General features: G+C 35.2%; 1 protein-coding gene across 4 annotated transcripts in view; it reads left to right on the top strand.

Annotated features, from left to right (window-relative positions):
- LTN1 (listerin E3 ubiquitin protein ligase 1) overlaps nucleotides 1–25,428 on the top strand; it is an 89,721-nt gene that overhangs the window by 12,675 nt on the left and 51,618 nt on the right. For 3 of the 4 annotated variants that reach the window (XM_020995870.2, XM_020995868.2, XM_020995871.2), the window contains exons 5-12: nucleotides 9,925–9,977; nucleotides 14,238–14,418; nucleotides 14,900–15,073; nucleotides 15,625–15,815; nucleotides 17,785–17,932; nucleotides 18,558–19,382; nucleotides 20,529–20,570; nucleotides 23,492–23,681. In XM_020995870.2, coding sequence (XP_020851529.1) covers nucleotides 9,925–9,977; nucleotides 14,238–14,418; nucleotides 14,900–15,073; nucleotides 15,625–15,815; nucleotides 17,785–17,932; nucleotides 18,558–19,382; nucleotides 20,529–20,570; nucleotides 23,492–23,681 — 1,804 coding nt within the window. The remainder of the gene's footprint in view (nucleotides 1–9,924; nucleotides 9,978–14,237; nucleotides 14,419–14,899; nucleotides 15,074–15,624; nucleotides 15,816–17,784; nucleotides 17,933–18,557; nucleotides 19,383–20,528; nucleotides 20,571–23,491; nucleotides 23,682–25,428) is intronic. The other variant, XM_020995869.2, reaches the window with a different exon arrangement.

Below are 25,428 nucleotides of genomic sequence, written 5' to 3'. Positions count from 1 at the left end.
CTCAAAGGAAGGTAAGGATTCAGAGAAGTGGAGATGGGATTTGAGAGGAAGAAATATGTTCCAAATGTAAGAAGATACTTATTTAAATGTACAAAGTTAGAATATGTAATGGTTTGCTCTGGGGAAAAAGTCTACTTTGCTTGGAAAATAGAATGGAGAAGAAGATGGTACTTGAGCAGAGCCTGGAAAGAAGCTGATGATTCTAGACTTGAAAGTAAAGAGGAAGTGCATTCCAGGTTTGGGGGATAGCTTAATATGAAGGTGAAGAGAAAAAACACATTTCAAAATTTTTCATTCATTCTTTCAGCAAGCATTTTATTAAGCATCCAGTGTAGCAGGAGCTGGGGGTTACAAAGGCAAAAATAAAACAGTCCCTGCTTTTGAAGAACTCATATTCCACTGGGAATGAAGCGACAAATACACAGATACAAATAAACAAAATATATCCAAAGTAGATGCAAAATTTCACCCTTTAAATGACAAAACTACTTTTATTAATTTTGGATAGAAATCTTCCTAAGACACCTTAGACATTTCTTTATCCCAAACATAGACTAACTTAAAAAAAGTTTTATTAAAGCTTTTGGCCCTTCCATCATATTCATTTTCCTTTTTTTCTCTCTGAAGTTAAAGACCAAAATAAGCATTTCTTTAATATACACAGTAGAACATGAAAAGAGGATTCTATATGAAACCTTGAATTTCCACTTCATACCCCTTGCTTTTGTAGACAATATGTAATATGTACGTGTAACATTCAAGACTACCCTGTGTATCTGTTTTTCTCTTCTGTACATTTAAAAATAATATTTCAGTATCCCTCTTTAATTTTTTTTTCTCAGCCCTTTCCCACTCATCAGTTAAAAACCAAGAAAGAAAACATAATCAAACAAAACATCCACACAGTGGCCATATCCAAAAATTATGTTTGTTTCTTTATCTTCAGTCCATCAACTTTCTGGAAGTGGTAGTTGGTCACTGCTTTTATCAGTGTCCTTAAGTCTTTTCAGAATTGTTTTCCTTTGCCGTGTTGTCCTTGTGGAATCTGTTCAGCTTTTATACAGTTGACTCTGCATTGGTTCATACTTTCTAACATTTTCTCTCAAATAATCTCTTTCATAATTTTTTATGGTGTAATCATATTCTATTATATCCATATATCATAATTAGTTTAGCCTTTCCCCCAGACATCCCCTTAGATTCCAATTCTTTGCAGTCCTTTTTTTTCCTTTTAATCCTCAAGAAAAGATAAGTTTGTTTTGCTTCAACTATTGCCTCCCAGTTGGTCAATCACCAAGAATTTACTAAGTGCTTATTATGTGCCAGACACTGTGGTAAGTGCTGGAGGTACAAAGAAAGGCAAAAAAGAACTCCCAAATATTCCATAAGGAGTGTTCATTCTAATAGAAGAAACCTGTGAATACCTGAATGTGCAGTATATCTATATCTGTCTATCTAAATCTATATCTGCTTATTTATCCATCTATGTACATATGCACATACATATGTGTGTGTGTGTGTGTGTGTGTGTGTGTGTGTGTGTGTGTGTGTGTGTATATATATATATATATATATATATATATATATATATATAGAGAGAGAGAGAGAGAGAGAGAGAGAGAGAGAGAGAGAGAGAGAGAGGTGGAGAGAAAGAGGTGGACCTGGAAAGATCTGTAGAAGGTGGGATTTGAGTTGAGTCTTTTTTATTTTGTTTTGTTTTGTTTTGGTTTTTGAGTTGAATTTTGAAGGAAGCCAGGGAAAACTGAAAGGCAAAAGTGAGGGAACACAGCATTCCAGATAGAATTACAATCTGAACTGGGGTTGTGGCAGTATGACTAGAGAGAAGACAGATATACAAGACATGTTGGGGAGGGAGAAATGACAAATTTAGCAATAGATTGGGTACGTGGAGCAAATTAGAGTGAAGAGGGTGGCATTGAAGTTGTGGGTCTGGTGAATTAGAGGAAGGTGATAGCTGGACAGTGATAGGAAAGGAATAGAGGGAGGATTTGTTGGGAAAGATGTTGAATTCTGTTTTGGATATGATATGTTTGAGGTGCTTACAGGGGCATTGAGTTTAAGATTTCCAAGAAATAGTTGGAGATTCATGACTATAGCTCATCAGAGAAACCAGAGCTGGAATATGTAGATCTGGGAATCATCTTCATAGTGATTAATTCCATGGGAATTGATAAAATCACCAAGGGAGATAGTATGTTGGGAAAAGAGAAGAGGACCCAAGACAGCCTTGCAGGGTACAGTTGGAGGGTGTGAAGTGGGTGAAGAATTAGCAAAGGAAACAGAATAAAGAGTCTGATAGAGAAGAGGAGAACCAGAAATCAGTCTTATGAAAACCTAGAGAGGAGAGAGAATCCGGAAGGAGAAGGTGATGTACAGTATCAAATGCTTCAGGGAAGTCAAAGAGGATCAGGATTGAGAAGAGACTATTTGATTTGGCAATTAAGAGAGATCATTGGTAACTTTGGAGAGGGCTGTTTTAGTTGAGTGTTGAGGGTGGAAGTCACATTGCAGAGGGTTTAGAAGACAGTGGGAGGAGACGAACTAGAAGCATCAAGAGTAGGGGCTTTCTAAAGGCATTTGGTTATAAAGGAGAGTGAAACTATCAGAGATGGTACGCTTAAGTGAAGGTTTTTAAGCATGCATGCGTATGCTTGTTAGGCAGTAGGAAAAAGTAGCTAACAGAGATGGAGAGAGTGAAGATGAGAGAGGGGAAATGATAGTGGGGGCAATTTTCTGGAGAAGCCTGGAGGAAGTTCAGGGTTGCTGTAGAAGACTTTGCCTCACCTTTTTTTTTTTTTGGAGACCAGAGAGAAGGGGAGAAGGTAGTGGAGGAATATGTCTGAGTGATATGAAATGAGGAAGAGGCACAAAAAGACAGTTCTCAGTGAATAGTCTCAATTTCTTCAGTGAAGTATGAAATTGCAAGGTATCCTTGGGCTTATTTAGGGGAGGGTGTGTCATGGAGGGCTTGAGAAATTTTGGAACACAGCTGTGGCGAGTGAGAAGGTGAATCGGTTAGGGAAGAATACCTTTACCTTGCTACAATGAAGGCCCAGGTAGGATTAGATCACCTAAATATATAGAGTGTCCAAGTAACCCTTTTACGACTTTCTCTAGCTCCATTCAATTACACATGAGTAACAAAGGAGGATAATGTGAGTAATCCAGACTTGGGGCTTAGTGTAGTGTGACTTGTAGTAAGACAGAGAAAAGGGGAATTGAAAGTGAAGTTTGAGTTGGTCCAGAAAGGGTTCAAGATAGGAAAAAGAGGAGAGTATAGCATAGCCAGTGTAGAGGTGATTGCTTGATAATGAACTGAGATTGGAGAGAAAGGAAGTCACAATGATAATCAAGAACAATGTCAGGGATCATAAAGCACAGGGAAAGAAGGAATAATAAAAGATTATAATCAGTTAAAGGAATTTCAGAGTTCATGAACATGGAAATGTGGAAACTTTATAGATGATGGCAAGGTTAAGGGTATGATCATCTCTGTGTGTAGCAGAGATGGATTGGAGTAGTACCTGGTCATAGCAACTGAGTAGAATAGAGGAATTGGAATATTCAGGTGTTTAGGGGGTAATAGCATGTATGTTGATATATCCCCTGTTATGAGTACAGGTGATGAGAAGAGAGATTGTGAGCCAGGCACTAAACTCAGTGAGAAAGGAAACAAAATGCTGTGGAGTCCATAGATAATAGCCATCAGGATCTGGATTGGGTGATAAATTTGAATAGCGTGAACATCAGGAGAAGAGGTTGCATATTGAAGGTAGTTCAAGAGGGTCTTAAAGTGGCAGTGGAGAACAAAAATATTCTCATTTCCACTGTCAACATTGATTGTGTATTGAGAGTTTGTTTAGCCAGTTGGTTGGTGTCCTTCATTCTCGAAGAGGACCAAAATGACATCACTGTATTGGAAGTTAGGGTACAGTATGTCTGACTGTGGCTGATCAGACCAATCTTTACTGAACAGACAAGCTCAGAAGGCTGTGTTGCAGGTTGGTCACAAATAGTGCACGTGAATGTGTGGAGGGGAAATGTCTCTAAATTTGTGCATGTCATGTCTCTTTTGAGCTACTGCAATTCTGCTTTGCCTTTTTTTTTGATGTGGGCGTGCCATGCTGGGTAATCCTTTGCCAGTGTTTCCTATGTCATGCAGTCGATTCCAAATTTCTTCAGAGAAACAAACCTTAAGGGTGTCCTTGTTTTGCTTCCTCTAACCTCCAGGTGAACACTTGCTTTGTGAGTTCTTCATAAAATAGATTCCTATTTTTTGCTTCCTCAAAAAGAGCCTTGTAAATATTTTTGTACATCCTTATTCAGAACTTGTTTTGCTTCGGACAGTCCCTCCCTTTATTCTGTTATCCTTCTAATTTCTCCTTCTCCCATATTCCTTTACCCACTTCTTTCCTTGTTGAGTGTAATTCTGTATCTAGCTCCATGTTTCTTCCCTCTTTTGACTAGTCAGATGAAAGTGAGGTTCACTTGTCAGCACTTCCCGCCACCTTCCTATTTTTATATTCATGTCTACTTGTGTACCCTGATTATGCAAGATAATTTTCTCCAGCCTTCCTTTCCCTGCCCCCATGCCACCCCCAGTGTATTCATCTTCTCTATTTCTGTTCTTTTAAGATCATCAAGATGTAACAGATCCCTAAGTTATCTATTTCATTCTTTCCCCTGTAAGATTACACTAAATTTTGCTGGCTATGTTATTCTTGGCTTTAAGCCTATATCCTTTGCCTTCTGGAATATTTCATTCCAGGCTGCCCTATCCTTAATAGTGGTGGCTGCTAAATTGCATATGATCCTGACTGTATCTCCTCATTACTTGAATTCTTTCTTTCTGGCTGCTTGTAGCATTTTTACTTTGTTTCTCGGAGTTTACGTTTTGTGATTTCTTCTAGGAGGTGACCAGAGGATTTTTTCTATTTCCACTTTGCATTCTGGTTCTGAGATCTGGGAAGTTTTCTTTTAAGATTTCTTGAATTATGGTGTCTAGCTAGGGTTTTTTGGTATACATATAGTCCAATGATTCTTGAATTTTTTTCTCTTTGATCTGTTTCCGAGGTCAGTTATTTTTGCTATAAGATACATTTTCTATTTTTTTCAGTCTTTTGACTTTGTTTTAATATTGTCTTATGGAATTACTGGTTACTTCTATTCCATTCTAATTTTCAGAGAGCTTATTGTTTTTTTTTTACTTATGCCTTTTTTTTTTCTGGGGTGAGGCAATTGAGGTTAAGTGACTTGCCCAGAGTCACACAGCTAGTCAGATATCTGGCCTAAGGCTGAATTTGAACTCTGGTCCTTGTGACTCCAGGCCTGGTGCTCTATCTGCTGGACCACCTAGCTTCCCCTTTTTTACTTATGCTTATTCCTTCAGTTTCTCATTATTATCTTCTTGCTGCAAGAATTGATAATTTTGTTTCCTCTTTACTTGTGCTTTTTCCCTCAATTTCTTTTTCTTATCTTATTTCTGTAGCTTGCATTTCTAGTAATTCAAGGATAATTTATTAAGTACGTACTGTATTCCAAGCACTGTGTTAAGTGGTAGTCGTGTGATAATGGCATCCTTACTTTACCTTAGTCCTTTTGGAAAAGTCTCTAACTTTTGTTCATTATATATAATGTTTACTTTTGGTTTTAGATAGATTTTGTTACAGTACAAAGGAAAAGTACCTTTATACTTGTGTTTTCTAGTTTGTTTGTTTTTTAACAGAAATGGCTATTGGATTTTGTCAAACGTTTTTTTCAAGGGGCAGCTAGGTGGTAAAGTGGATAGAGTACCGACTGGCCCTGGATTCAGGAGAACCTGAATTCAAATCCGGCCTCAGACACATAACATTTACTGGCTGTGTGACCCTGGGCAAGTCACTTAACCCCATTGCCTAGTGCCTCCCCCCCAAAAAAAAGGTTTTTTTCAAAATGTGTTGGTATAATCAAGTGTTTTTTATTCTTTGTAAGTTTGTCATGTTTATATTTTTATTTTTTGAGCCAGCTTTACATTTCCAGTATAAATCTATAATGGTCATAGTGTATATTCTTCCTCAGATATTGTTTCCTACTTCCTAATTTTTATTTAAAACTTTTGTATCAGTGTTCTTTAGTTTATAGCAGAGGTTCTTAACTTAGGGTAGACATACTCTAGAGTTTAATGTAGATAGATTTCAGGGGTTCTGTGGAAATATTTATATCTTCAGTTTCACTATAATTTCCATCTGAAATTTAACAGTTCCTTCCATTATGCATGTAGGCAATATTATGGAGGAGTCTGTAGGCTTCGTTGAATCTACTAGCTGGGTCCGTAAAACACATAAATTTAAGAATCCTTGGTTTATAGTTTTTTTCTCTGCTTTTTCTCTCTTTTAGATATTGATACTATATTCATTAGAAGGGTCTCTTTTCCTGTTCTTGCAAAAAGTTTCTATAATGATGGAATTAATTGTTCTTTTGTGTTTGATAAAATCCATCTGGTTCTGGAGGGTTTCCCCCCCCCTTTGGGAGTTTATTTATGACTTGTCCAGTTGTTTTTCTGATACTGAATTTTTAATTAATTTTTTTTGTTAATCTGAATATTTTGTTTTTGTGTATACCCATCCATTTCCTCTAAAAAAAAGCACTCTAGTTTTTTAAAATTAATTTATTTTGATTTATCAACAATCACTTCCATATGCTTTTGAGTTTAAAATTTTTCTCCCCCTTCCTCCTTACCACCCTCCCCAAGATGGCACACAATCTGATATAGGCTATACATATACATTCCTATTAAACATATTTTCATATTAGTGATGTTGTAAGTAAGAATTAGAACCAATAGGAGGAACCACTAGAAAGAGGAAACAAAACTCAACAGAAGAAAAAAAGTAGCAAATAGTATGCTTCAATCTGCATTCAAACTCCATAGTTCTTTCTTTGGATGTGGATAGCCTTTTCCATCACTAGGCTTTTGGAGAGGGCTTAGATCCTTGTATTGCTGGGAAGGGTTAAATTTATCAATATTAGTCATCGCACAGCGTGGCTGTTATTGTGTACAAAGTCCTCGTGGTTCTGCTCACTTCACTCAGCATCAGACCATATAAGTCTTTCCTGGTTTTTCTGAAGTCAGCCTGTTCATCATTTCTTATAGCACAATAGTATTCCATTACATTCGTGTACCACAACTTGCTCAGCCATTCCCCAGCTGATGGTCATCCTCTCAATTTCCAATTCTTTGCCACCACAAAAAGAGCTGCTATGAATATTTTTGTAAATGTGGGTCCTTTTCCCATTTGTATGATCTCTTTGGGATATAGCCCTAGAAGTGCTATTGCTGGATCAAAGGGTATGCACATTTTTGTAGACCTTTGGGCATAGTTCCAAATAAAAGCACTCTAGTTTTGTTAGTATATAATTGGGCAGAGGAATTTCTGATAAATTTTTAATTTCCTTTTCAATTGTTGTGAATTCTTTTTCATTTTATAGTTGGATTTAACTCTCTTTAGAATTCAAATTAACTGTTTATTTTATATTTTTTTCAGGAAAAAAGCTTGTAGTTTTATCAATTTGAGGGGTTTTTTGCTTTAGATTTTATTAATCTCTTCTTTGATGTTCAGAATTTCTACTTTAATTGGTTTTTAAAAATTTATTTTTGTCTTAATTTTTAAAATAGTGTGCCCAGTTCATTAGTTTATTTTTTTTTCTCTTTTTGTGATGAAAGCTTTTAGAAATATAAATTTTCCCCTTAGAACTGTGTTAGCAGCATCCAATAAGATGAAAGTCAAGTGATCTGCTCTGTTGGTCTCCCTGATTTTCTGTATTGACCTTTTTCTTTCTAGATCTTTGATGTTCAGAGCACTTATGTCTTTAGGACCCTCTATGGCTTTTCAGGACAGAGTCCTTCGGACCTTGGGGTGTCTAATACTTAGCACAGCGCCAGGCATATATTAGGTGCTTATTTAAAAAACGCTTGTTGATTAACTGACTGTCTGAACAGTGTTGCACCCACACTGTTAGCTACTGCTCTTCATGGCTTCCAAGGGCTATACTCTTGTGTTTCTCACTACTCTGGGACTTCTATGGAGGAACTCCCCACTCTTAATGTTTCTAACCACAGAACCGTGATGTCTACATGAATTCTTGACTGATCTCTGGTTGCAGTGGGAGGTTGCTGACTTATTTACCTGTCCTGGTTCTGGCTTTACTGGTGGACCTCTTTTCTTTTGCCTGAGGGCCTTTTTATTCAGTTCTAGGGTGGAAGAAGTCACTCATTTTAGTTTCTCCTTGGATTTCTTGACCATTATTTGGACTAGTACAATTTTTATGTTTTTTTTGGACTAGGTGGGGAAAGCTAATCTTCCAGTCCCTGTTTAGGCAGCCATCTTGGCTGGAAATCTCTATTATAATTCATTTTTGGATATATCCTCACTTCCCCTTCCCAGTAAGCCTTTCCTTAACAAAGATAAGAAAAGATTTTCCATGAGGTAATTTTGCAAAACTAGCCAACACATTGTTGGGCATCTGTATCTTGTGCAGCGTTTCACATCCATAGTGCTTAACCTTTTCAGTGAAAGGAGGAGACTGCCTTTTTTTTTTTCTGGGGCCAGGTATGAGAATTTTAATCATATAGTTTCACTTTATTGTTTTTCATTTATATTGTTGTCACTGTGTATATTATACAGTATTATAAATAATATATACAAATATATATAAATATAAATAAAAAATAATATTTTACTGGTTCTGTTTACTTCACTTTATATTAGTCTTCCCGTGTCTCTCTGATTTCCTTGTATGTGGCATGTCTTAATGTTCTGTTGATGTATCACAATGTGTTTAACAGTTTCCCAGTTGGAAGGCCCCATTTTGTTTCATAAAAAATATTGCTGGAAATATTTTGATTTATATAGGACTTTTCTTTCGTAGGTGAACTTTTTGCCTGGTCAATTTAGCACTATGGTCAGCATCAGTTATTGTACTTGTGAGTGTTTATACAGGTTAAAGAAAACCACCAAAATAGACAAAAAATAAACGTGGCGATGTTTTTCACAGGCTTTTGTGATTTGTTTTTGGACTATTTGCCCCCATAACAGAATGCCTCATAATGCTTGGAGTTCTCTTGTGCCCCACTATATTATGAAATTAATCAAGTTCTTAATAAACATCTCTTGATAATTGACTTGAATTCTGCTTGCCATACTTTTCCATTTCCCTCACTCTCTGCTAGGTTGTGAGGTCTTTGAATAATATATAGGGATTACGTCTTGTTTTAATCTTTATATCTTTCCTATTGTCTGTCACAGTGCTCTGCATAAAGTAAATTCTTGGTAATCATTGGTTGATAATGAATTTATGTCTGCTTGGTTTAATTTCTTCTCTCACTTTACCACAGTCACTTTTTGCTGCTATGTCAGTATGCCTTTATCAGCTGTCTCTCATAACTGCTTCCTTTCTAATTTGAAGCTTTGGACTCCTGTGAATTAGGAACACAATGAAACTTGTTAGAATTGAGTTAAGGGCCTGAAATATCATTTTGTGTTTGAAATAAATATCTTTTGTTTATGTCCATGGTGACATATTTTGTATGTTCATAGACTTTTTTTTTGCTTCTTTTTGGGTTTTTAGCTACATTACAAATAGTTGAGATGATTAACTAAGTGGTAGCTGTGTAAACATGTATTCTGTACCATATAAAACCCTAGAAGAAAGAAGAGAAACTCTAATCAGTTTTTTGCTACTTTGTGGTAACTCTGGAAATAATTTTGCTAAGGAAGAGGTTGAAAATATTACTAAAAATGAGTGTTACAGGATTATCTGTAACTTCCACATATCCATGCTGTTTCTACCCATCCTTGACTGTGCAATTGAATCTCTTATTAAGTGATTAAGGTTTTGGTTTTTTTTTTTTTAAACCTTGTGTAGGTACTACAGGATCATCTTCTAAAAGAAACACCAGATACACTTAGTGACCCACAGTAAGTTATATGATGTTTCTGTTTGTCTTACATTAAAGGTATACTTTTATTACTGTGAGCCCACCTAGATGTAATCAGTTGTTTATTAAGTGATAAGTTAAAAATGGCTTATAAATGTAGATTTTATTTATTAGAGTTGTCATACCAAAGTTTATAAGAACTAAAATTATCTTCATCCAAGTGTATTTTCTCCATTACATTTGCTGTGTGTGGGGGGGGAAAGGTGATAGTCTTTCTTTGTTTTTGATTTTTTTTATTGTTTTGTTAATATTCTTTTTTCCTTGTTTTTCCATTATATGATTTAAATAATTGTTTCTGACTCTCATAATTGGGATCCTCTAGAGAATGGAAGACCTAATTTTCATGGTCTTTAAACCTTGTTTTGGAAAGAACTTCTAGTGCATCACATACCTATTTGTCTTCTTTCAATGTGCAAAATCACATTTTCACTACAAAATATTTTCCCCTGTGTTTTGATTTTGAAAATAACATATTTGAATTTGTTCCACCTTATTTCTTCCCTGCCCAAATGTAGCAGCGCCCCTTCTCCCACCTATCGGTGCTTATAGAGAATGAGTAAAGATTCATAAATAACCCTGTGAACATAATTATATAGTTATATGTTTAAAGCTATATAAAGTGGCATCAAGTAGATTAAGCTTTTAGAGTCTTCATCAAAGAAACATTTCATCCCTGGATTCACAGTGATTTTAGTGCCAGTGCTCATCCTGTCATCAACTTTCATAGTTTTCTAACTTTTAGAATCCCTTATTTATATACATTATCTGACAGAGTGGTGATAAGAGAGGGATAGTGGAAATAATTGTAGCATATTACTATGAGTAGAAATGGTATATTGTAATTTTAAAACAGCCGTAATAATATGTATGATGTATGTATGTATGTATAGTATATGCTGTATACATTGAAAACTTAAATTCTATCCAGTTAAGTGTTTCCTGTGTGCAAGACATTGTGCTAAGCACTGGGCATACAAAGACAAAATGATAAATAGCCTCTGCCCCCAAGACATTTATCTTCTACTGGGGTATATAATATTTAAATGGATAAATATCTATATGAGAATTTGAGGAAAAGGGCAGATCTGCAAAAGCTTCCTATAAGGAAGTAGGACATGAGTTTAGCCTTGAAGTAAGCTAGGAATTCTAAGAGGTGGATCTGAAGAGGGAATGCATGCCTAGCATGTTGTTAACATGTGCTGTTACTTGAAAGTGGGAGATGAATTCCTGTTCACCACGTTAGCTGGAACAGAGAATTCATGAAAGTATAGTAACATACAGTAAGCCTAGAAAGATAGACCGGAGCCAGAGTACAAAGGGCTTTAAATGGTAAATTGATGATTTTTAAAATTTTATTTTGGAAGCAATAGGAAGCCATTGGAAAAGGTTGAGCAGGGGAATGATGTGATTAAACTTGTGCTTTAGAAAGATTTATTTTGGCAGCTCTTTGGAGGATAGTTTGGTAAAGAATCTTAAAGCTGTGAAAATCTAGTTTTTATAGGCTTTTGAAATAGTCAAGATGAGGGTTAATGAGTACCTAAATTAGGGTAACCAAGTATGTAGAGAAAAGAAAATAAATGTGTAATATCTTGTTGAGATAGAATCAACAAGACTTGGTAACAGTTTGAATATGGGAGATATGAGTCAATCATTTAATAGGTATTTATAAAGTGCTTGATGTTCCATGCTACATGCTAAATGGGGCAGGACGGGGAGACAGAAACAAAAAACAACAGTTAAAAAAACAGTTGCTCCTCTTAAGGAGTTCACAGTCTGATGAACTGCAAGACAAGTTGCAAACACTTATGTACCAACAAGGTATATAGAGGATAAATTTGAAATGTAATAATATTAAGGGGAATTGGAAAAGGAAGAGGGAAGAGTAAAGGGTGATTCCAAGGCTGGACCCAAATGGCTGCGGAGGAGAGAGGGAGGCTGGTGACTTTGCACAGCCATGCCTCACTGAAATCCAGTTCACTTGCAAGATATCACCTTCATGTCATTGGTCTTCTTTGACAACAGAGGACAAACAGCAAAGTGATTTTCCTAAATTTCATGTCCAATGATGTTACTTCCCTACCCAGCAAACTCCAGAATCTTCCTATAGCCTTCTGGATCAAATATTGATTCTTCTACTTGGCATTCAAAGCTCTTCATAACCTAGGCTTCTCCTACCTTTCTAGCCTTATGCCCTGCCAACATACTCTTTGATCCAGTGACACTGACCTTTTCGCTGTTTTGTGAACAAGACATTTGCTGTGGCTGTTCCCTGTGCTTGGAATGCTTTACCTCCTTGTCTCTGCCTGTTGGCTTCCATGACTTCGTTTAAGTCCCAGCTAAAATCCCATCTTCTGCAAGAAGCTTTTCCCAATCTCTTTTCATTCTAGCTTCTTTATTTACTATTTATCTGCTATATTGTTTCTATATGTATGTTTGTTTGTTGTTTCCCCATTAGATTGTAAGCTCCTTGAGGGCAGGTTCTTTCTGCTTCTTTTTGTATCCCCAGTACTTAGCACAGTGCCTGAAACATCTTAGTGAGGGAAGTGAGTATATTAGAACAGAAAGTGGTAGTGTATATAGAGTGAAACACACTGATTCCATCTGGTGACTTAATATTGGAGTTAGCTCAGTTGCCTTTCTATTCAGTTATGGGTCTAGTACAGTTTCTGTCATATAAGAAAATTTTATTCAATTATGGGAATTGTGAGTGAACTTTATTGCATCTGAACCTAGGTATGTGTGACTAGGAAGTTGAACCACCTCTACCAGCTGCTTAGAGACCCTTAACTAAGGACCTAGGTTATGCTGACCAGAAACTCAGTCAGATCAAAAGATTGATGCAAGATGTTTTCTCACAATTACACATCTCCAGTAACCTGTATTTCTTTTATGGCCCTGTAATGGTCAGTTGTTGTTTCCATGTTTCTTTAATTATATACAGATGCTTGGGGGGAGTGGGATACCTCTTTTTCTGATTTCAAGGAATTGTACCTGTTCATTCTCTGTTGCCTGCAACCAGACTGTACACCGAACGGAGAGGTGTGAAATAACTTGTGACATGGGCCAGGCGGAGTAGAATTACTGAGTCAGTTTATTCATCTGAGCATACAGGATATATAGAGAAAATCTAGCCTAACTTCAAAGAGTCCTCCCTGTGAGATACTCCCCAGAACATCTGCTGAGGATGTGACAATCATGAATTTCCTCCTTATCAGGGTTCCTAGATTGGGCTGTAAATTCCAAGGTTTTCCTAGGCGCCTTGGCGCCACCTGCATAGAGGAGTGAATGTGTAAATCTAAGGTTCAAAGAGTGAGAAGGAATGTCTGAGGAACCCCCTAATCAGGAAGGAATTGGAGAGCCATACCACTTAATCATTGAGCCCTTTTGGGTAAAAGCCTGGGCAGAGGTCAAACTGTGCCTTGGATCTTAAACCCCTATCAGACTCTTAAGATCGGCCCTCAACAATTCTTCCCCTCCCGACTTGGAGAGTCCCTGATCTTTCCTCCAGTTAGAAATCAGGTCACCTAATTTTGTATCCTGGATAATTGTTTTCTTTTAATTAATTGGTTTTATTTGATTAATTGTTTTTAATGCATAAAAGTCTGTCTCCCTTCGTATTTGGAGTCCATTGCCAAAACTGAGGAAGGTTACTGGTCTCGATTTTTGGCAATTGGCATACATTGATTCATTTCATTTTTCACCCACCACAGTAGGAACTTAATAAATGGTTTATTGATTGATTAATTATTCTCAATAAGTGAGAAAAGAAGAGAAAGTCTTGGAGGTTAGTCATAGTTAGAGGGCAGGACATGGATGATCCATCATGTTGGCAAGCCTAGTACTGATGTTTGAATCTTCCAGGCTAATTACTCTGATTGTAAATTTTCATTTATTCAGCAAATGTTTATTAACACCTACACTATGTAAGGCACTATGGTAAAAATTACATATATCATTTATATGCTTATATATACATTCTTTCTCTCCTGGAATGTAAGGTCCTTGAGGGCAAGAATTATCTCACTTTTGTCTTAGTATTCACCTTAGCACAGTGCCTGACACTTAGTAAATAGATACTTTATATATGCTTGTTGATTGATTAATTTCGTAGTTGCTGTAATGAGTTTATATTGAGAATTTGTGTCTTCATGATATAAATAATTGTTACTTTTAACATTTGTTTTGTGCATATTTAATATATATTCCATTACCCCCTGTCTCTTACCCCTTTCAAATTAAGAACTGTTCCAGAAGAAGAAAGAGAAGCCAAATATTTTCGAATTTTAACTTCTTCCCTGTTGGCTTTAAAGAAACTACTTTGCATGTTGCCTTCTAGTGAGATTGCCTCTCTAGAGGAAAAACTCAAACCTCTTCTATCACAGAACAAATTTTGGAAGTATGGAAAGCATAGTTCACCCCAGGTATTTTTTTCCTTTTTATATTTTAAATGCCTATCTTATCTCTCTCTTTTTAAGATAATACCTTAATTTACATTTATTTACATTTCTCTGATCAAATTCTGATTGCTTATTTGAACTAAATTCTGTCAATTTTTAGTCATTAATGCTGTTGGTTGTAAATATATTTGACATTTTGTGTACCTGATTTATAAGCATTCACATGTCTTCACTGGAACCCAGAGCCATTCATATTTTCCTGCATTGTTATGGGAAATCAGAATTATTTGAAACTCTGAGTAATAGATTTGAAAATTGTTGTTCTTTAATGTGCATATTAACTGCTCTTTATTTTTTAACCATAAACAATAAACCACATCCATGTATTTTATTTGGATATTTATTATATGTGTAACAAGGAAATGAAAAAACTAGGCCTTCATTGTAACACAGCTTTTTAAGTGTTCCTAACTTTTATATTATTTCTCTTTGTTGTCTCTTTTAGGTTCGTTCAGCTTTTTTTGAATTAATTTCTGCCTTATGTCAGTATATTCCAAAGTCTGTGAAAGCCGAATCATCCAAAGTATCTCCTGCAGTTCTCGTTAGCATTGATGAAAACGATCCACTGGTTTGTCCATCTCTTTGGGAAGCTGTGCTTTATATCCTTACCACCATTGAGGTATGTAAGAGAACTTCAAAATTATTTTTGTCCCTTTTTCATTAATGGATCATTATCTAGCTTTAAACATAAAGAAGTCCATTATGAAAACTAAAAAATGGTAGAAGAAACTTCATCCATTATGAAAACTAAAAGATAGTAGAAGAAACTTCTTCTAAATCTTGATACAAATTTTAACCTGAATATAGAAATGTAATTCACAAAACTTGTATTTAGTTTCTTACTTAAAGCAACAACCATTAATACGTAATAACTTGCAGGCAAACAAGAGCAGCGTATATGAGTCTTAAAAGGTAGATGGAATTGAGCTGTCATTTTCGGAAAGTACCCCTAGTAGAATTATATTAAATGAAATGCATGTCCATGTGGATTCTGATCAACGCTGATTTATGTTATAATTTTGACTGTATTGTGATTATGACTGATGATTATAGTATGACTCAATCTGTGTTTTTCTTTTCTGAATTTCATTTTTTAGAAGTGGAGAACATTATAGGAAGGGATAAATTGAATGATTCATTGTATTTCTATTTTTTGTTTGTTTTTGGTAGGACTGTTGGAATCATGTCAATGCAAAAAAAAATGTCTTTCCCAAACTGTCAAGTATTCTTAGTGAAGGAGGAGGAGGCCTAGCTACGGTTATATATCCTTATCTCTTGCCTTTTATTAGCAAGATCCCTCGTGCTACTACAGACTTGAACTTGGAATTCTTCAGAAATTTTTTCACTTATATAACTAAAGGGTAAGATATCCTAAATTTTGATTGTTAAAGTACAAATAATTTTCTTCAGAAGTAGAGAAATAGAATAAGAAATACAATGTGTCCCTATGTATAAAATGTCATTGATAGTAATATTTTTGTGTCTTGGACTAGATGTGTGAATTTATAGTTCTTTTGTCTGGGTGAAGGAGCATCTTATAGTTAATATACCTTATTGTTGGTAAGTATTCAATGGGACAATATGGGAACCTAGTAAGAGAGAGTAGGATGATTTACTGATCATTATTGAACCAAGAGTTAGAAGGGTTCAAATTCTAGTTCTGTTACTGTGGTATCTTAGGCAAGTCACTTACGTCTTCTGGGTTTCGTTTTCCTCTTCTATAGAATGAGGAGGTTGAACTGGATAAACTTTAGTAGTCTATAATCTTCTACACTTATAGCTTTGGAGGTGGAGTGGATAGAGTGATAGGCCTGGAGTAAGGAAGACTCAAGTTAAAATCCTGTATTGGGCACTTATTAGTTATGTGACTGTGGACAAGTCACTTAACCTCTTCAGTTTCCTCATCTATCAGATGAGGTGGTTTAGCCTCAGTGGCTTCTAAGGTCTCTTATATCTCTAAATCTGTGATCCAATGAATAAGATTCTTCAAGTATTTATATATTCTAGACAGTATAGTGGGAGTGTTGAATTTGGAGTCAGTGTTACCTGGGTTGGAATCCTAGATCTTCCATTTACTGCATCTATGATTTCGAATAAGTCACTTTACTTTTCTGGGCCTCATTGTTCTCATTTGTAAAATGAGTTTGAGCTAGATGTCTTCTGAGATCTCTTCCAACTCTGTCTCTCCGATCTTAAATATTATCTACTTAAATGTGTTTTAAAACCATAGCCTAATAATTCTTTTCTTTGGAATTCTCATAGTAGCAGGTTACACAAAACAGTGAAATCAGTATACTAAGGTCAAGAGTGAGATCACTTTGCCAAATGGATTAGTTTGGTAGCATTTTGAGAAATAGGACCCAGTGTAGACAAGATCTTAATTAGGGTTTTCATCAGTGTAACTAGTTTTTAAAGTGATTAAGTTCAATAAATAATGAAAACTCAGTTCATTGTAGTGGTAATAAAAATGTGTAAGTTCTTTATTTTAACTTATTTTCTTAAAAAAAATTTTGTTTTGATTTGTGCAGGAGTCACCTACTAATTTGTATATGAGTTAGTATGTGGAGCAGGGTTGTTTAGTGGAAAAAGTGTTCGGTGATTTGAAGTAAGAAGGTTTCCAATTCTAACTTTATCACTTTATAGTTTGCAAGTGATATCAGGCAAATCATTTAGGCCTTAGTTTCTTTCTCTTTAAAATGGGAATAATAATACCTGAACTATCTACCCATGTGAGTATAAAATGGGAAAACACTTTGCAAATCTAAAGTGCTACCTAAATATTAATATTAATGGAAAATTAATATCTTTTCAAAATTTTTTCTCCTAGATTTCTTTCTGTATTTTTAACTTGTTTTAACTCTATTTTCAGATACTCAACATAAATAAAAAAGATATTTAAGCTCATTGAATATAAGTCTTGTTAGCTGTGTGAATATGAATAAATCAATTAATTTCAGGGCATGGAGGCTTAGTTTCTTTATTGGTAAAGTGAGGGAGTTGGTCTAGATGGCCTCTAAGCTCCCTTTTATCCTATCACCTAAAGATTTGAACTTGGAATTCTTCAGAAATTTTTTCACTTATGTAACTAAAGGGTAAGATATACCCTTCAAACTTAAACACACTATGATTTCTAAGTACTTCTCATTTTTCAGTAGTTTTAAGAATATGTCATTCTGGTGTTGGTAGAATATTTTCTGTATATTTTTTCGTGGCCTATATTTTCATTCCATAATGTTTCTTCTTCTTCTTATTAACTATAAGAGTATGAGACAAATCAGTAGTCAGAATTGCAAAATTATTGTTCTTATCACATAATTTATTATTTCTTAGACTATCAACAGAACGAATCCTAACCAGCCGGTCAGAGTGCTCAGCGGTAATATCTGCATTTTTTGAATGTTTACGGTTCATAATGCAACAAAATTTAGGTGTAAAGGAAGAATCATTAAAAATGCAGAAGATGCTTATCAATGATCAGGTATTTATAAAGTAAAAATACTTCTTATTTTAAAAATGTAACCTTTTAATATTAATTGATCATGTTTATAATTTTTAACTTTGCCGTACTTATTCATTAAGTAACATACTATATTGGCTAGATAAATTTAGAATTCTACAATTATTATGCCCAAGCCTAAAATTATGGTTAAGTTGGAATTAACCATATGTTGTGTCAGTGATCAGCCCTTAGTGAAGTGAAAAGGTTGGGATAAACACAGACATAGAAAGAAACCTGCATTATTTTTTCATATCTAAGAGAGGCCGTGTTGCTTAATGAAAAAATAGAGAGCTGGCCTCAGAATCAGAAAAATGTGCTGGGTATGTGATCCTGGTTAAGTCACATAACCTTTCAATGCCCCCAATTCATATTAGTAGAGAGAAATTCCTCACTGGGAGCTCCCTACACTGAAGAAAAATCACAGGTCTGGTTAAAAAAAAAAGTAATTCAAGCAGACTCTAATTATGGCTGTAGGATCTTTAACTTTCAGAGTTCTGGGGCGAAATATATTTTTCAACAACTCCTAAAGTTTGTCAGAAATATATTACTTAAATTCTTTCTACTCAAAAAACTTTTTTTTACTTTTTTTGTCTTTCATTTTTAGTTGATCCCTTTTGTTGATACAGCACTGAAAGACCCAAGACTGCAGAATGAACAGCTCTTTGATCAGTTAGTAGAAACACTAAGTTCCTGGGAAACTAAAGCAGAAGCCCAAGGAGATGATACAGTAGTTAATACTTTGAAGAATGTGCTGAAAACTTTTTGGACAAGTCTAACAGAAATTTGTCTTCAGAAAATTAATGCACAAGAAACTGATGGAAAATCATTATTGAGCATATCTACCTTATTAGAAGTTCTTCAGAAGGCAGAAAATTCATGGAAACAAAGGAAAAAAAAAGTTGCTAAGGTCAGATTTATAGATGAGATGCCTGAAAGTAGCACCGAGAACAAAAAAGAAGAGAACAAAATAGATATATTTTCAGAAGAGAATATTGAAGAATCTGAATTCTGTTGGGATGAGAATCTTCCAGTTTCTATATCTCCTCTAAGGAAAGGACCTCTGTATGACTTAGTTTGTAAACTTGCAGAACAGAGTATTGTACATATCAGTGAACTGAAGTCAGAGCATCATTTAAGCTTTTTGTCTTCTCTTCTCAATTCTTTCTCTTCATGCCAAGTATTCCAAGCTCTGCTGGACTTAGCAAAAGAAAAAAACGATGCCAGTGAAAACCTTACTCCGCTACCTCAAGAAGTAGGAAAATTTGTCCATGAAAATCCTGCAATACAATTTATGTATCGAAGACTAATGAATTGGCTTGGTGAAGACAAGAAGGCAAACATTGATTTTCTGGTTGATATTTTGTTCAGTGTCCTCTCTTGCTGTGAAACTAATACAGAAAGAAAAAATATACTGGATGACTTGACAAAGGTATCACTAGGTTGACTCCTATTTCTTAACAATTAGTTAGCTGTGAATAGCTAAGTCACGTAACCTTCCTGAGTCCCAGTTTTCTTACCCATTAAAAAATGGGTAGTACTACCTCACAGAGTTGCTGTAAGGATTAAATGAGATAATGTTAGCACTTTGTAAAACTTAAGATGCTATTTGGAAACAGCTATTATTATTGCCCTTTTTTTGTTGTTAGACTACCATGTCATTCCATTAAAAGTAGACGGAGTAAGTTGAAATTCAGAAAGTTAGCTTTTTTGGATTACTCTATATTCACATAGTCAAGTCATTTATTAAGTCAAGGCTTTTATTAAATGCTTGCTATGTGCTGGGAACTGTGTTAAGCATTGGAACATGGTTACCCTTTTTTTGGCCAAGTTTATAAGTTAAAGAGTATGATATTGATCATTATTGGTAAATTATATAAATGTGGGATGTCTGTTAAAAAAAAGACCCTTTTTTCACTAAGGCTGTAAGTTAAAGAATATGATATTGATCATTATTGGTAAATTATACAAATGTGGGATGTCTGTTAAAAAAAGACCCTTTTTTTCGCTAAGGCTGTAAGTTAAAGAATATGATATTGATCATTATTGGTAAATTATACAAATGTGGGATGTCTGTTAAAAAAAAAGACTTAGACTTGATGCTGTCTTCATATATCTGATACATGCCTTCATGTACAAGAGGGATTAAATTTGTTTTGCTTGGCTTTGAAGGGTAGAACTAGGAACTGCACATAGAAATTTCAAAAAAGCTTCATTTGTAATTAGAACCAGTGGGTGACTTCAGTATTTTACTGAAAATATTAAAGCAATTAAGTTAGATAAATACTTACAGAGAAGTTGTAGAACTTAGTTGATTTGTGAGGTTCCTTCCAATTTCACAATTCTATGATTTCATATGAGAATTTAGCAACAAACTCTTTCAGTTACTGCCTTCAGTCTATAGATTATAAATGGGTTCTTTCAACTTAGGAAACTTTAATTGCCAATCTTCTGACTGTAAGTGACTTTCCTAGCTTAATTAATTTTAATTCTCCTTTGTGCCATAGCAATTTTGATATTTCAGAAGTTGTTTTTGCCTTATTCATGGATTATAAGTAACTTTTTTTCCCTCATTCAGTTGGATCTGAAATGGAATATTATTCTTCGGATTATTCAAAAGGTATTTTTTTTCACTGTTCTTTTATGGTTAATTTTTTGTAGTTTTAGAAAAAATTAGTGTCCTTCAAACTTGAGTTGATAAGTCAGTATGCAGTAAGTCTGTTTCCCTATTTATTTACCAATGTGGTGGTGTGGCAAATTTTGGCCTTACTAAATACATCCTCTCATAATTCAGGAACTTATTTCTTACCCACAAATTCACTGTTCATTATTTTTTTTTGTAATTTGTTCTAGCCAGTCTTTAAGTAGAAGAAAAAGGATACTTTTTGAGAAATCCAGTGTGACTTCAGTGGGGGGGAAATTTATTTTCCTAGTACCAGGGTGCAGCCTTTTTTAAAATTACATTTTAATTTCAATTATTAAAATATTTTATTTCCTTACTATCTCCTCTGTTGGGAGGAAAAGACCAAAGACCTTATAGCTAATCTGTTTTGTCAAATAAAATAAATTTCCTCGTTTGCCATGTCCAAAAATTGTTGTTGTTGTTGTTTTTTAATTCAGTTTCATTTCTTACATGGAGGCAGCAGATTATTAATCTTTTTGTAATTAAAAACTTTTTTCAGCCACTAAGTACTTATTTTTCTTTCTTTTCTACCTTTCCTCCACCCAATGAAAACAGAACAAATTCCCGTATTGGCCATGTCCAAAAGGATATACATCTCATTCTGCATCTTGAATCCATGTCTCTTTAGTACTGAAGTAGATAGTATCCTTCATCATCAGTCCTTTGGAGTTGTGTTTGGTCGTTACGTTGATAAAAATTCTGTCATAGTTGTTGAATCTGTCATTTTTTAAAAACAAGGCAGTATGATCACTGTAGTAATAATTCACTATAGCCCCTTCATTTTCATTCTGTATGGAAAAGATTTATGAGTGTGACTTAGTGGATAGAGAGCCAATCTTGAGGGCAGGCAGACCTAGATTCAAGTTCCACTACTAGCTGGATGATCCTGAGCAAGACATTTAACTTCTTAGTTCTGCAGGTACCTCTTTAGGTGCCACCTTGCATTGGTAAAGGGTATTTCCTCATTCAGGAGTTAATTATACCAATGAAATCACAGATTGAGTATCTTTATTACTAGAGAAATTATTTGTGTCATTTCTTAATGGTGCCCAAGCATGCTAAAAAATTTTTTGTGGCTGCCCTCCTAAAATCCTTCCTTTTTCATAATATGCTTTGTTTTGTGTGAGATTTAGGCAGCTAAAATTTTTTAAAATAGATTTGCTCCTTAGACCAGCAGTAATCTACTACTATTGTAGCGTAGGTTTCATGTTATTTTATATTTATTGAACAATCTGTTTAACATCACACTTCAAATTAGAAAAAATTGACTCATAAAATTAGATTACCCATAAGCTAAAGAGGACTTTTTAAAAAAAATTTTGCTAGGCAGTGGGGTTAAGTGATTTGCGCAAAGTCACACAGCTAGTTAAGTGTTATGTGTCTAAGGCCAGATTTGAACTCAGGTCCTCCTGAGTCCAGGGCCAGTGCTCTATCCACTACACCACCTAGCTGCCCCAAGAGGATTCTAAAGTAAGCTTTTTTAGAACAAAAGGTCTTTGAATATTAGAGGCAAAAGGGACATTAGAAGTTGTCCAGTTGAATTCTCTCATTTTACACATGAGGAAATAAAGGCCAAGAAGTTACTTAAGGTTAAATAGCAATTTAGTGGCAAAGCCAGGAATAGAACTTTGTTAAGCTTTGCTTTTATGCTATTCAACCCATTTTTAAAAATAGATGATTTCCAAAGAATGATTTGTAAGGCATTTCCCAATCGACACTTGGTTTTTGGATTTTTTTTTTCCAGATTTCTTTGAAATGAACCAAGTTACAATTTCCCTTCTTCCTCAATCCTCAAAACAAAGGAGCATGAGGAACATGGATCAGCATGTTTCTGGAATGGATTGATGGATTTTTTTTCCTTGAAGATCGGTCATTTGCAGTTAGACATCTGGGCTCAATAACATGCTTCTGGGCCAAAGTTTCTTTTTTTTTTCATGGCAGTATAATTTCAATCTATTATAGAAGTAAATTGCCACTATTATATATCAAGTGCTCTTTAATTTTAGTAAAACTAAAGAACCAGAAAATAACATTTGTTAGGTATTTTTTATTTAAAATTCATTCCTGAAGATTTTTATGAAGGATGAAGTGCGCATAACACAGTGCTAAGCTCTGTGGGGAATACAAAGGAATTATGAAACAGCCATTATCTTGAAGAACTTTATAGTCTGTTTGGGAAGAAGACATACATTTGGGGCATGAAAGTACAGAATGTTATATGAATAAATTCCCAAATAAGTGGTACAGACAGTTTTTCAGAGAGGGGAATAATTACCAGTGTCTGGAGTAGTTGCAGAATAGTTCAGTCAGTAGACTTTGTATAGAGAGGCAGCATCAGAGAATATCACGAACAGAGGTGAGAGTATGACATTAGACAAACCTAAATAGAACAGAGGCTTTGTGTTTAAAAAATAATGGGAGACAAAAATTTGAAAGGTTGGAGTTAATTGAGGAGTTTGGAATTTAGGGGGAGATAATGGGTCATATTGGCTAGAGTACTGGCCTTGGAGTCAAAAGACATGCATTCACATTCTGCCTCATATACTGTAACTGTACGCTTATGGGCAAGTCATTTAATCTCCCAAAGCTTCAGTTTCATCATCAGCAGAGCGGGGATAGTATACTTAATGTGTACTACTTAGCTCACAAGGTTGCTGTGAAGAAAGCTCTTTACAAACTTTAAAGTGCCATATAGATGATAGTTATTATTTTTCTTCAGATAGTGGTGAATAATTAAAGTTTTCTAGGCAAGGGACTGATATTTAAATGGCATTTTAGGAAAACTTATGAATTAAGTAAACTTGCATATCTTTGGCCCTAACTCTTGCTTATGCTTACCTTTACTTTTATGTTTTCAGGCATGTTCAAGTTCCAGTAAACACTTGTTAGTATCTACTTGGCTAAAGGGAGATATCCTAGGGGAGAAATTGGTAACTTTGGCTGATCATTTGTGTAATAAGGACTTGGAAGGCACAGTATCTTCAGAATCCTTTACCTCAGAAGGATGGACCTTATTGAGTTTGGTATTGTCTCAGCATGTTAAAAATGGTATGTTCAGTGAGGGTTTATTTTGACAACTGGGGATCAATTTTTGGAGAATCTAGAATTTCCCAGGTTCAGTTTTTGTTATTGTTTGTTGAGTCATGGCCGATTCTGCAGGATTCCATGGACCATAGCATACTAGGCCCTTCTGTCTTCCACTGTCTCTTGAAGCTTTTCCAAGTTCATGTTTGTTGTTTCCATAACACTGTCTCCATCTCATCCTCTGCTGTCCCTTTTTCCTTTTGTCTTCAGTCTTTCCCAACATCAGGGTCTTTTTCAGTGAGTCCCATCTTCTCATTGTGTGGCCAAAGTAGTTAAGCTTCAGCAGTATTTGACCTTCCAGTGAATAGCCTGAATTAATTTCTATGAGAATTGACATTTTTGATCTCCTTGCTGTCTATTGCTGGAACTCCCTTGCTTTCTCCATAATACAGTGAATGTTGATAATTTGGTTTCTGGTTCCTCTGCCTCTTTGAAAACCAGTCTGCTCTTCTGGTAATTAGTTCACATATTGCTGAAGCCTAGCTAGAAGAATCTTTAGCATAACCTTGCTGGTGTGTAAAATGAGCACAGTTGTTCGGTAATTTGAACATTTGTTGGCTCTGCCCTTCTTTAGAATTGTGATTTAAAGTAACCAATCCAGTGACTACTGTTGAGTTTTCCAAATTTGCTGTCATATTGACTTTTACAGCACTTTTACAGCATTATCTTTTAGGGTTTTAAATAGCTCAATTAGAATGTACCATCTCCCCTAGCCTTATTGTTAGCAATGATGCCTAAGGCCCATTTGACTTCATTCTCAAAGATATTTAGCTGTAGGTCAGTGACCACACACCATAATGTTATTGGTGATAATAAGATCTTTCTTGTATATTTCTTCTGAATATTCTTTCCACTTCTTCATAATCTCTTCTGCTTCAGTTAGGTCCCTGTTTTTATCTTGTATCATTCCCAGTTTTGTACAAAACGTTCCCTTGATATATATGTTTTTCTTTCTTTTTTTTAAGGCAGTTGGGGTTAAGTGACTTGCGCAGGGTTGCACAGCTAGTAAGTGTCAAGTGTTTGGTCTGAGTCCAGATTTGAACTCAGGTCCTCTTTGACTTAAGGGCTGGTGTTCTATCCACTGTGCCACCTAGCTGCTCCAATATATCTGGTTTTCTTGAAGAGATCTATTGTCTTTACCATTCCAGTGTTTTCTTCTGTTTCTTTGTTTTGTTCATTTAAGAAAACCTTCTTATCTCTCCTTGCTATTCTCTGGAATTCTGCCTTCATTAGAGAAATATTTTGGCCTTTCTCCTTTATCCCTTTCAGTTTCCTTCTTTCCACAGTTGTTTGTAAAACCTCATCAGATGGCCATTTTGCTTTCTTGTTATTCTTTTTCTTTAAAATGTTTTTTGTTGCTGCCTCCTGTACAGTATTGCAAAACTCTGTCTGTAGTTCTTTGGGCACTTTATCTATCAGATCTAATTGCTTAAATTTATTTATCACCTCTACTTCATTTTCATGAGGATGTTATTTATTTCATACCTATATGGTCTAATGGTTTTCCCTACTTCCTTCATTTAATAAGAAGCTCATAATCTGAGCCACAGTCAGTTCCAGCTCTTGTTTTAACTGACTGAAGTTTCTCCATCTTTGTCTACAAAGTATGTAACCAGTCTGATTTTGATACTGACCATCTGGTGATATCCATGTGTAGCATCACCTTTTGGGTTGTTGAAAAAGTGTTTGTTATGACCAGCAAGTTATCTTT

This window comes from Phascolarctos cinereus, unplaced genomic scaffold, assembly GCF_003287225.1.
Source record: "Phascolarctos cinereus isolate Bilbo 61053 unplaced genomic scaffold, phaCin_HiC Scaffold_726;HRSCAF=1367, whole genome shotgun sequence".
In the NCBI taxonomy this organism is placed as follows: Eukaryota; Metazoa; Chordata; class Mammalia; order Diprotodontia; family Phascolarctidae; genus Phascolarctos; species Phascolarctos cinereus.
This window is presented reverse-complemented; position numbering and strand designations above follow the sequence as displayed.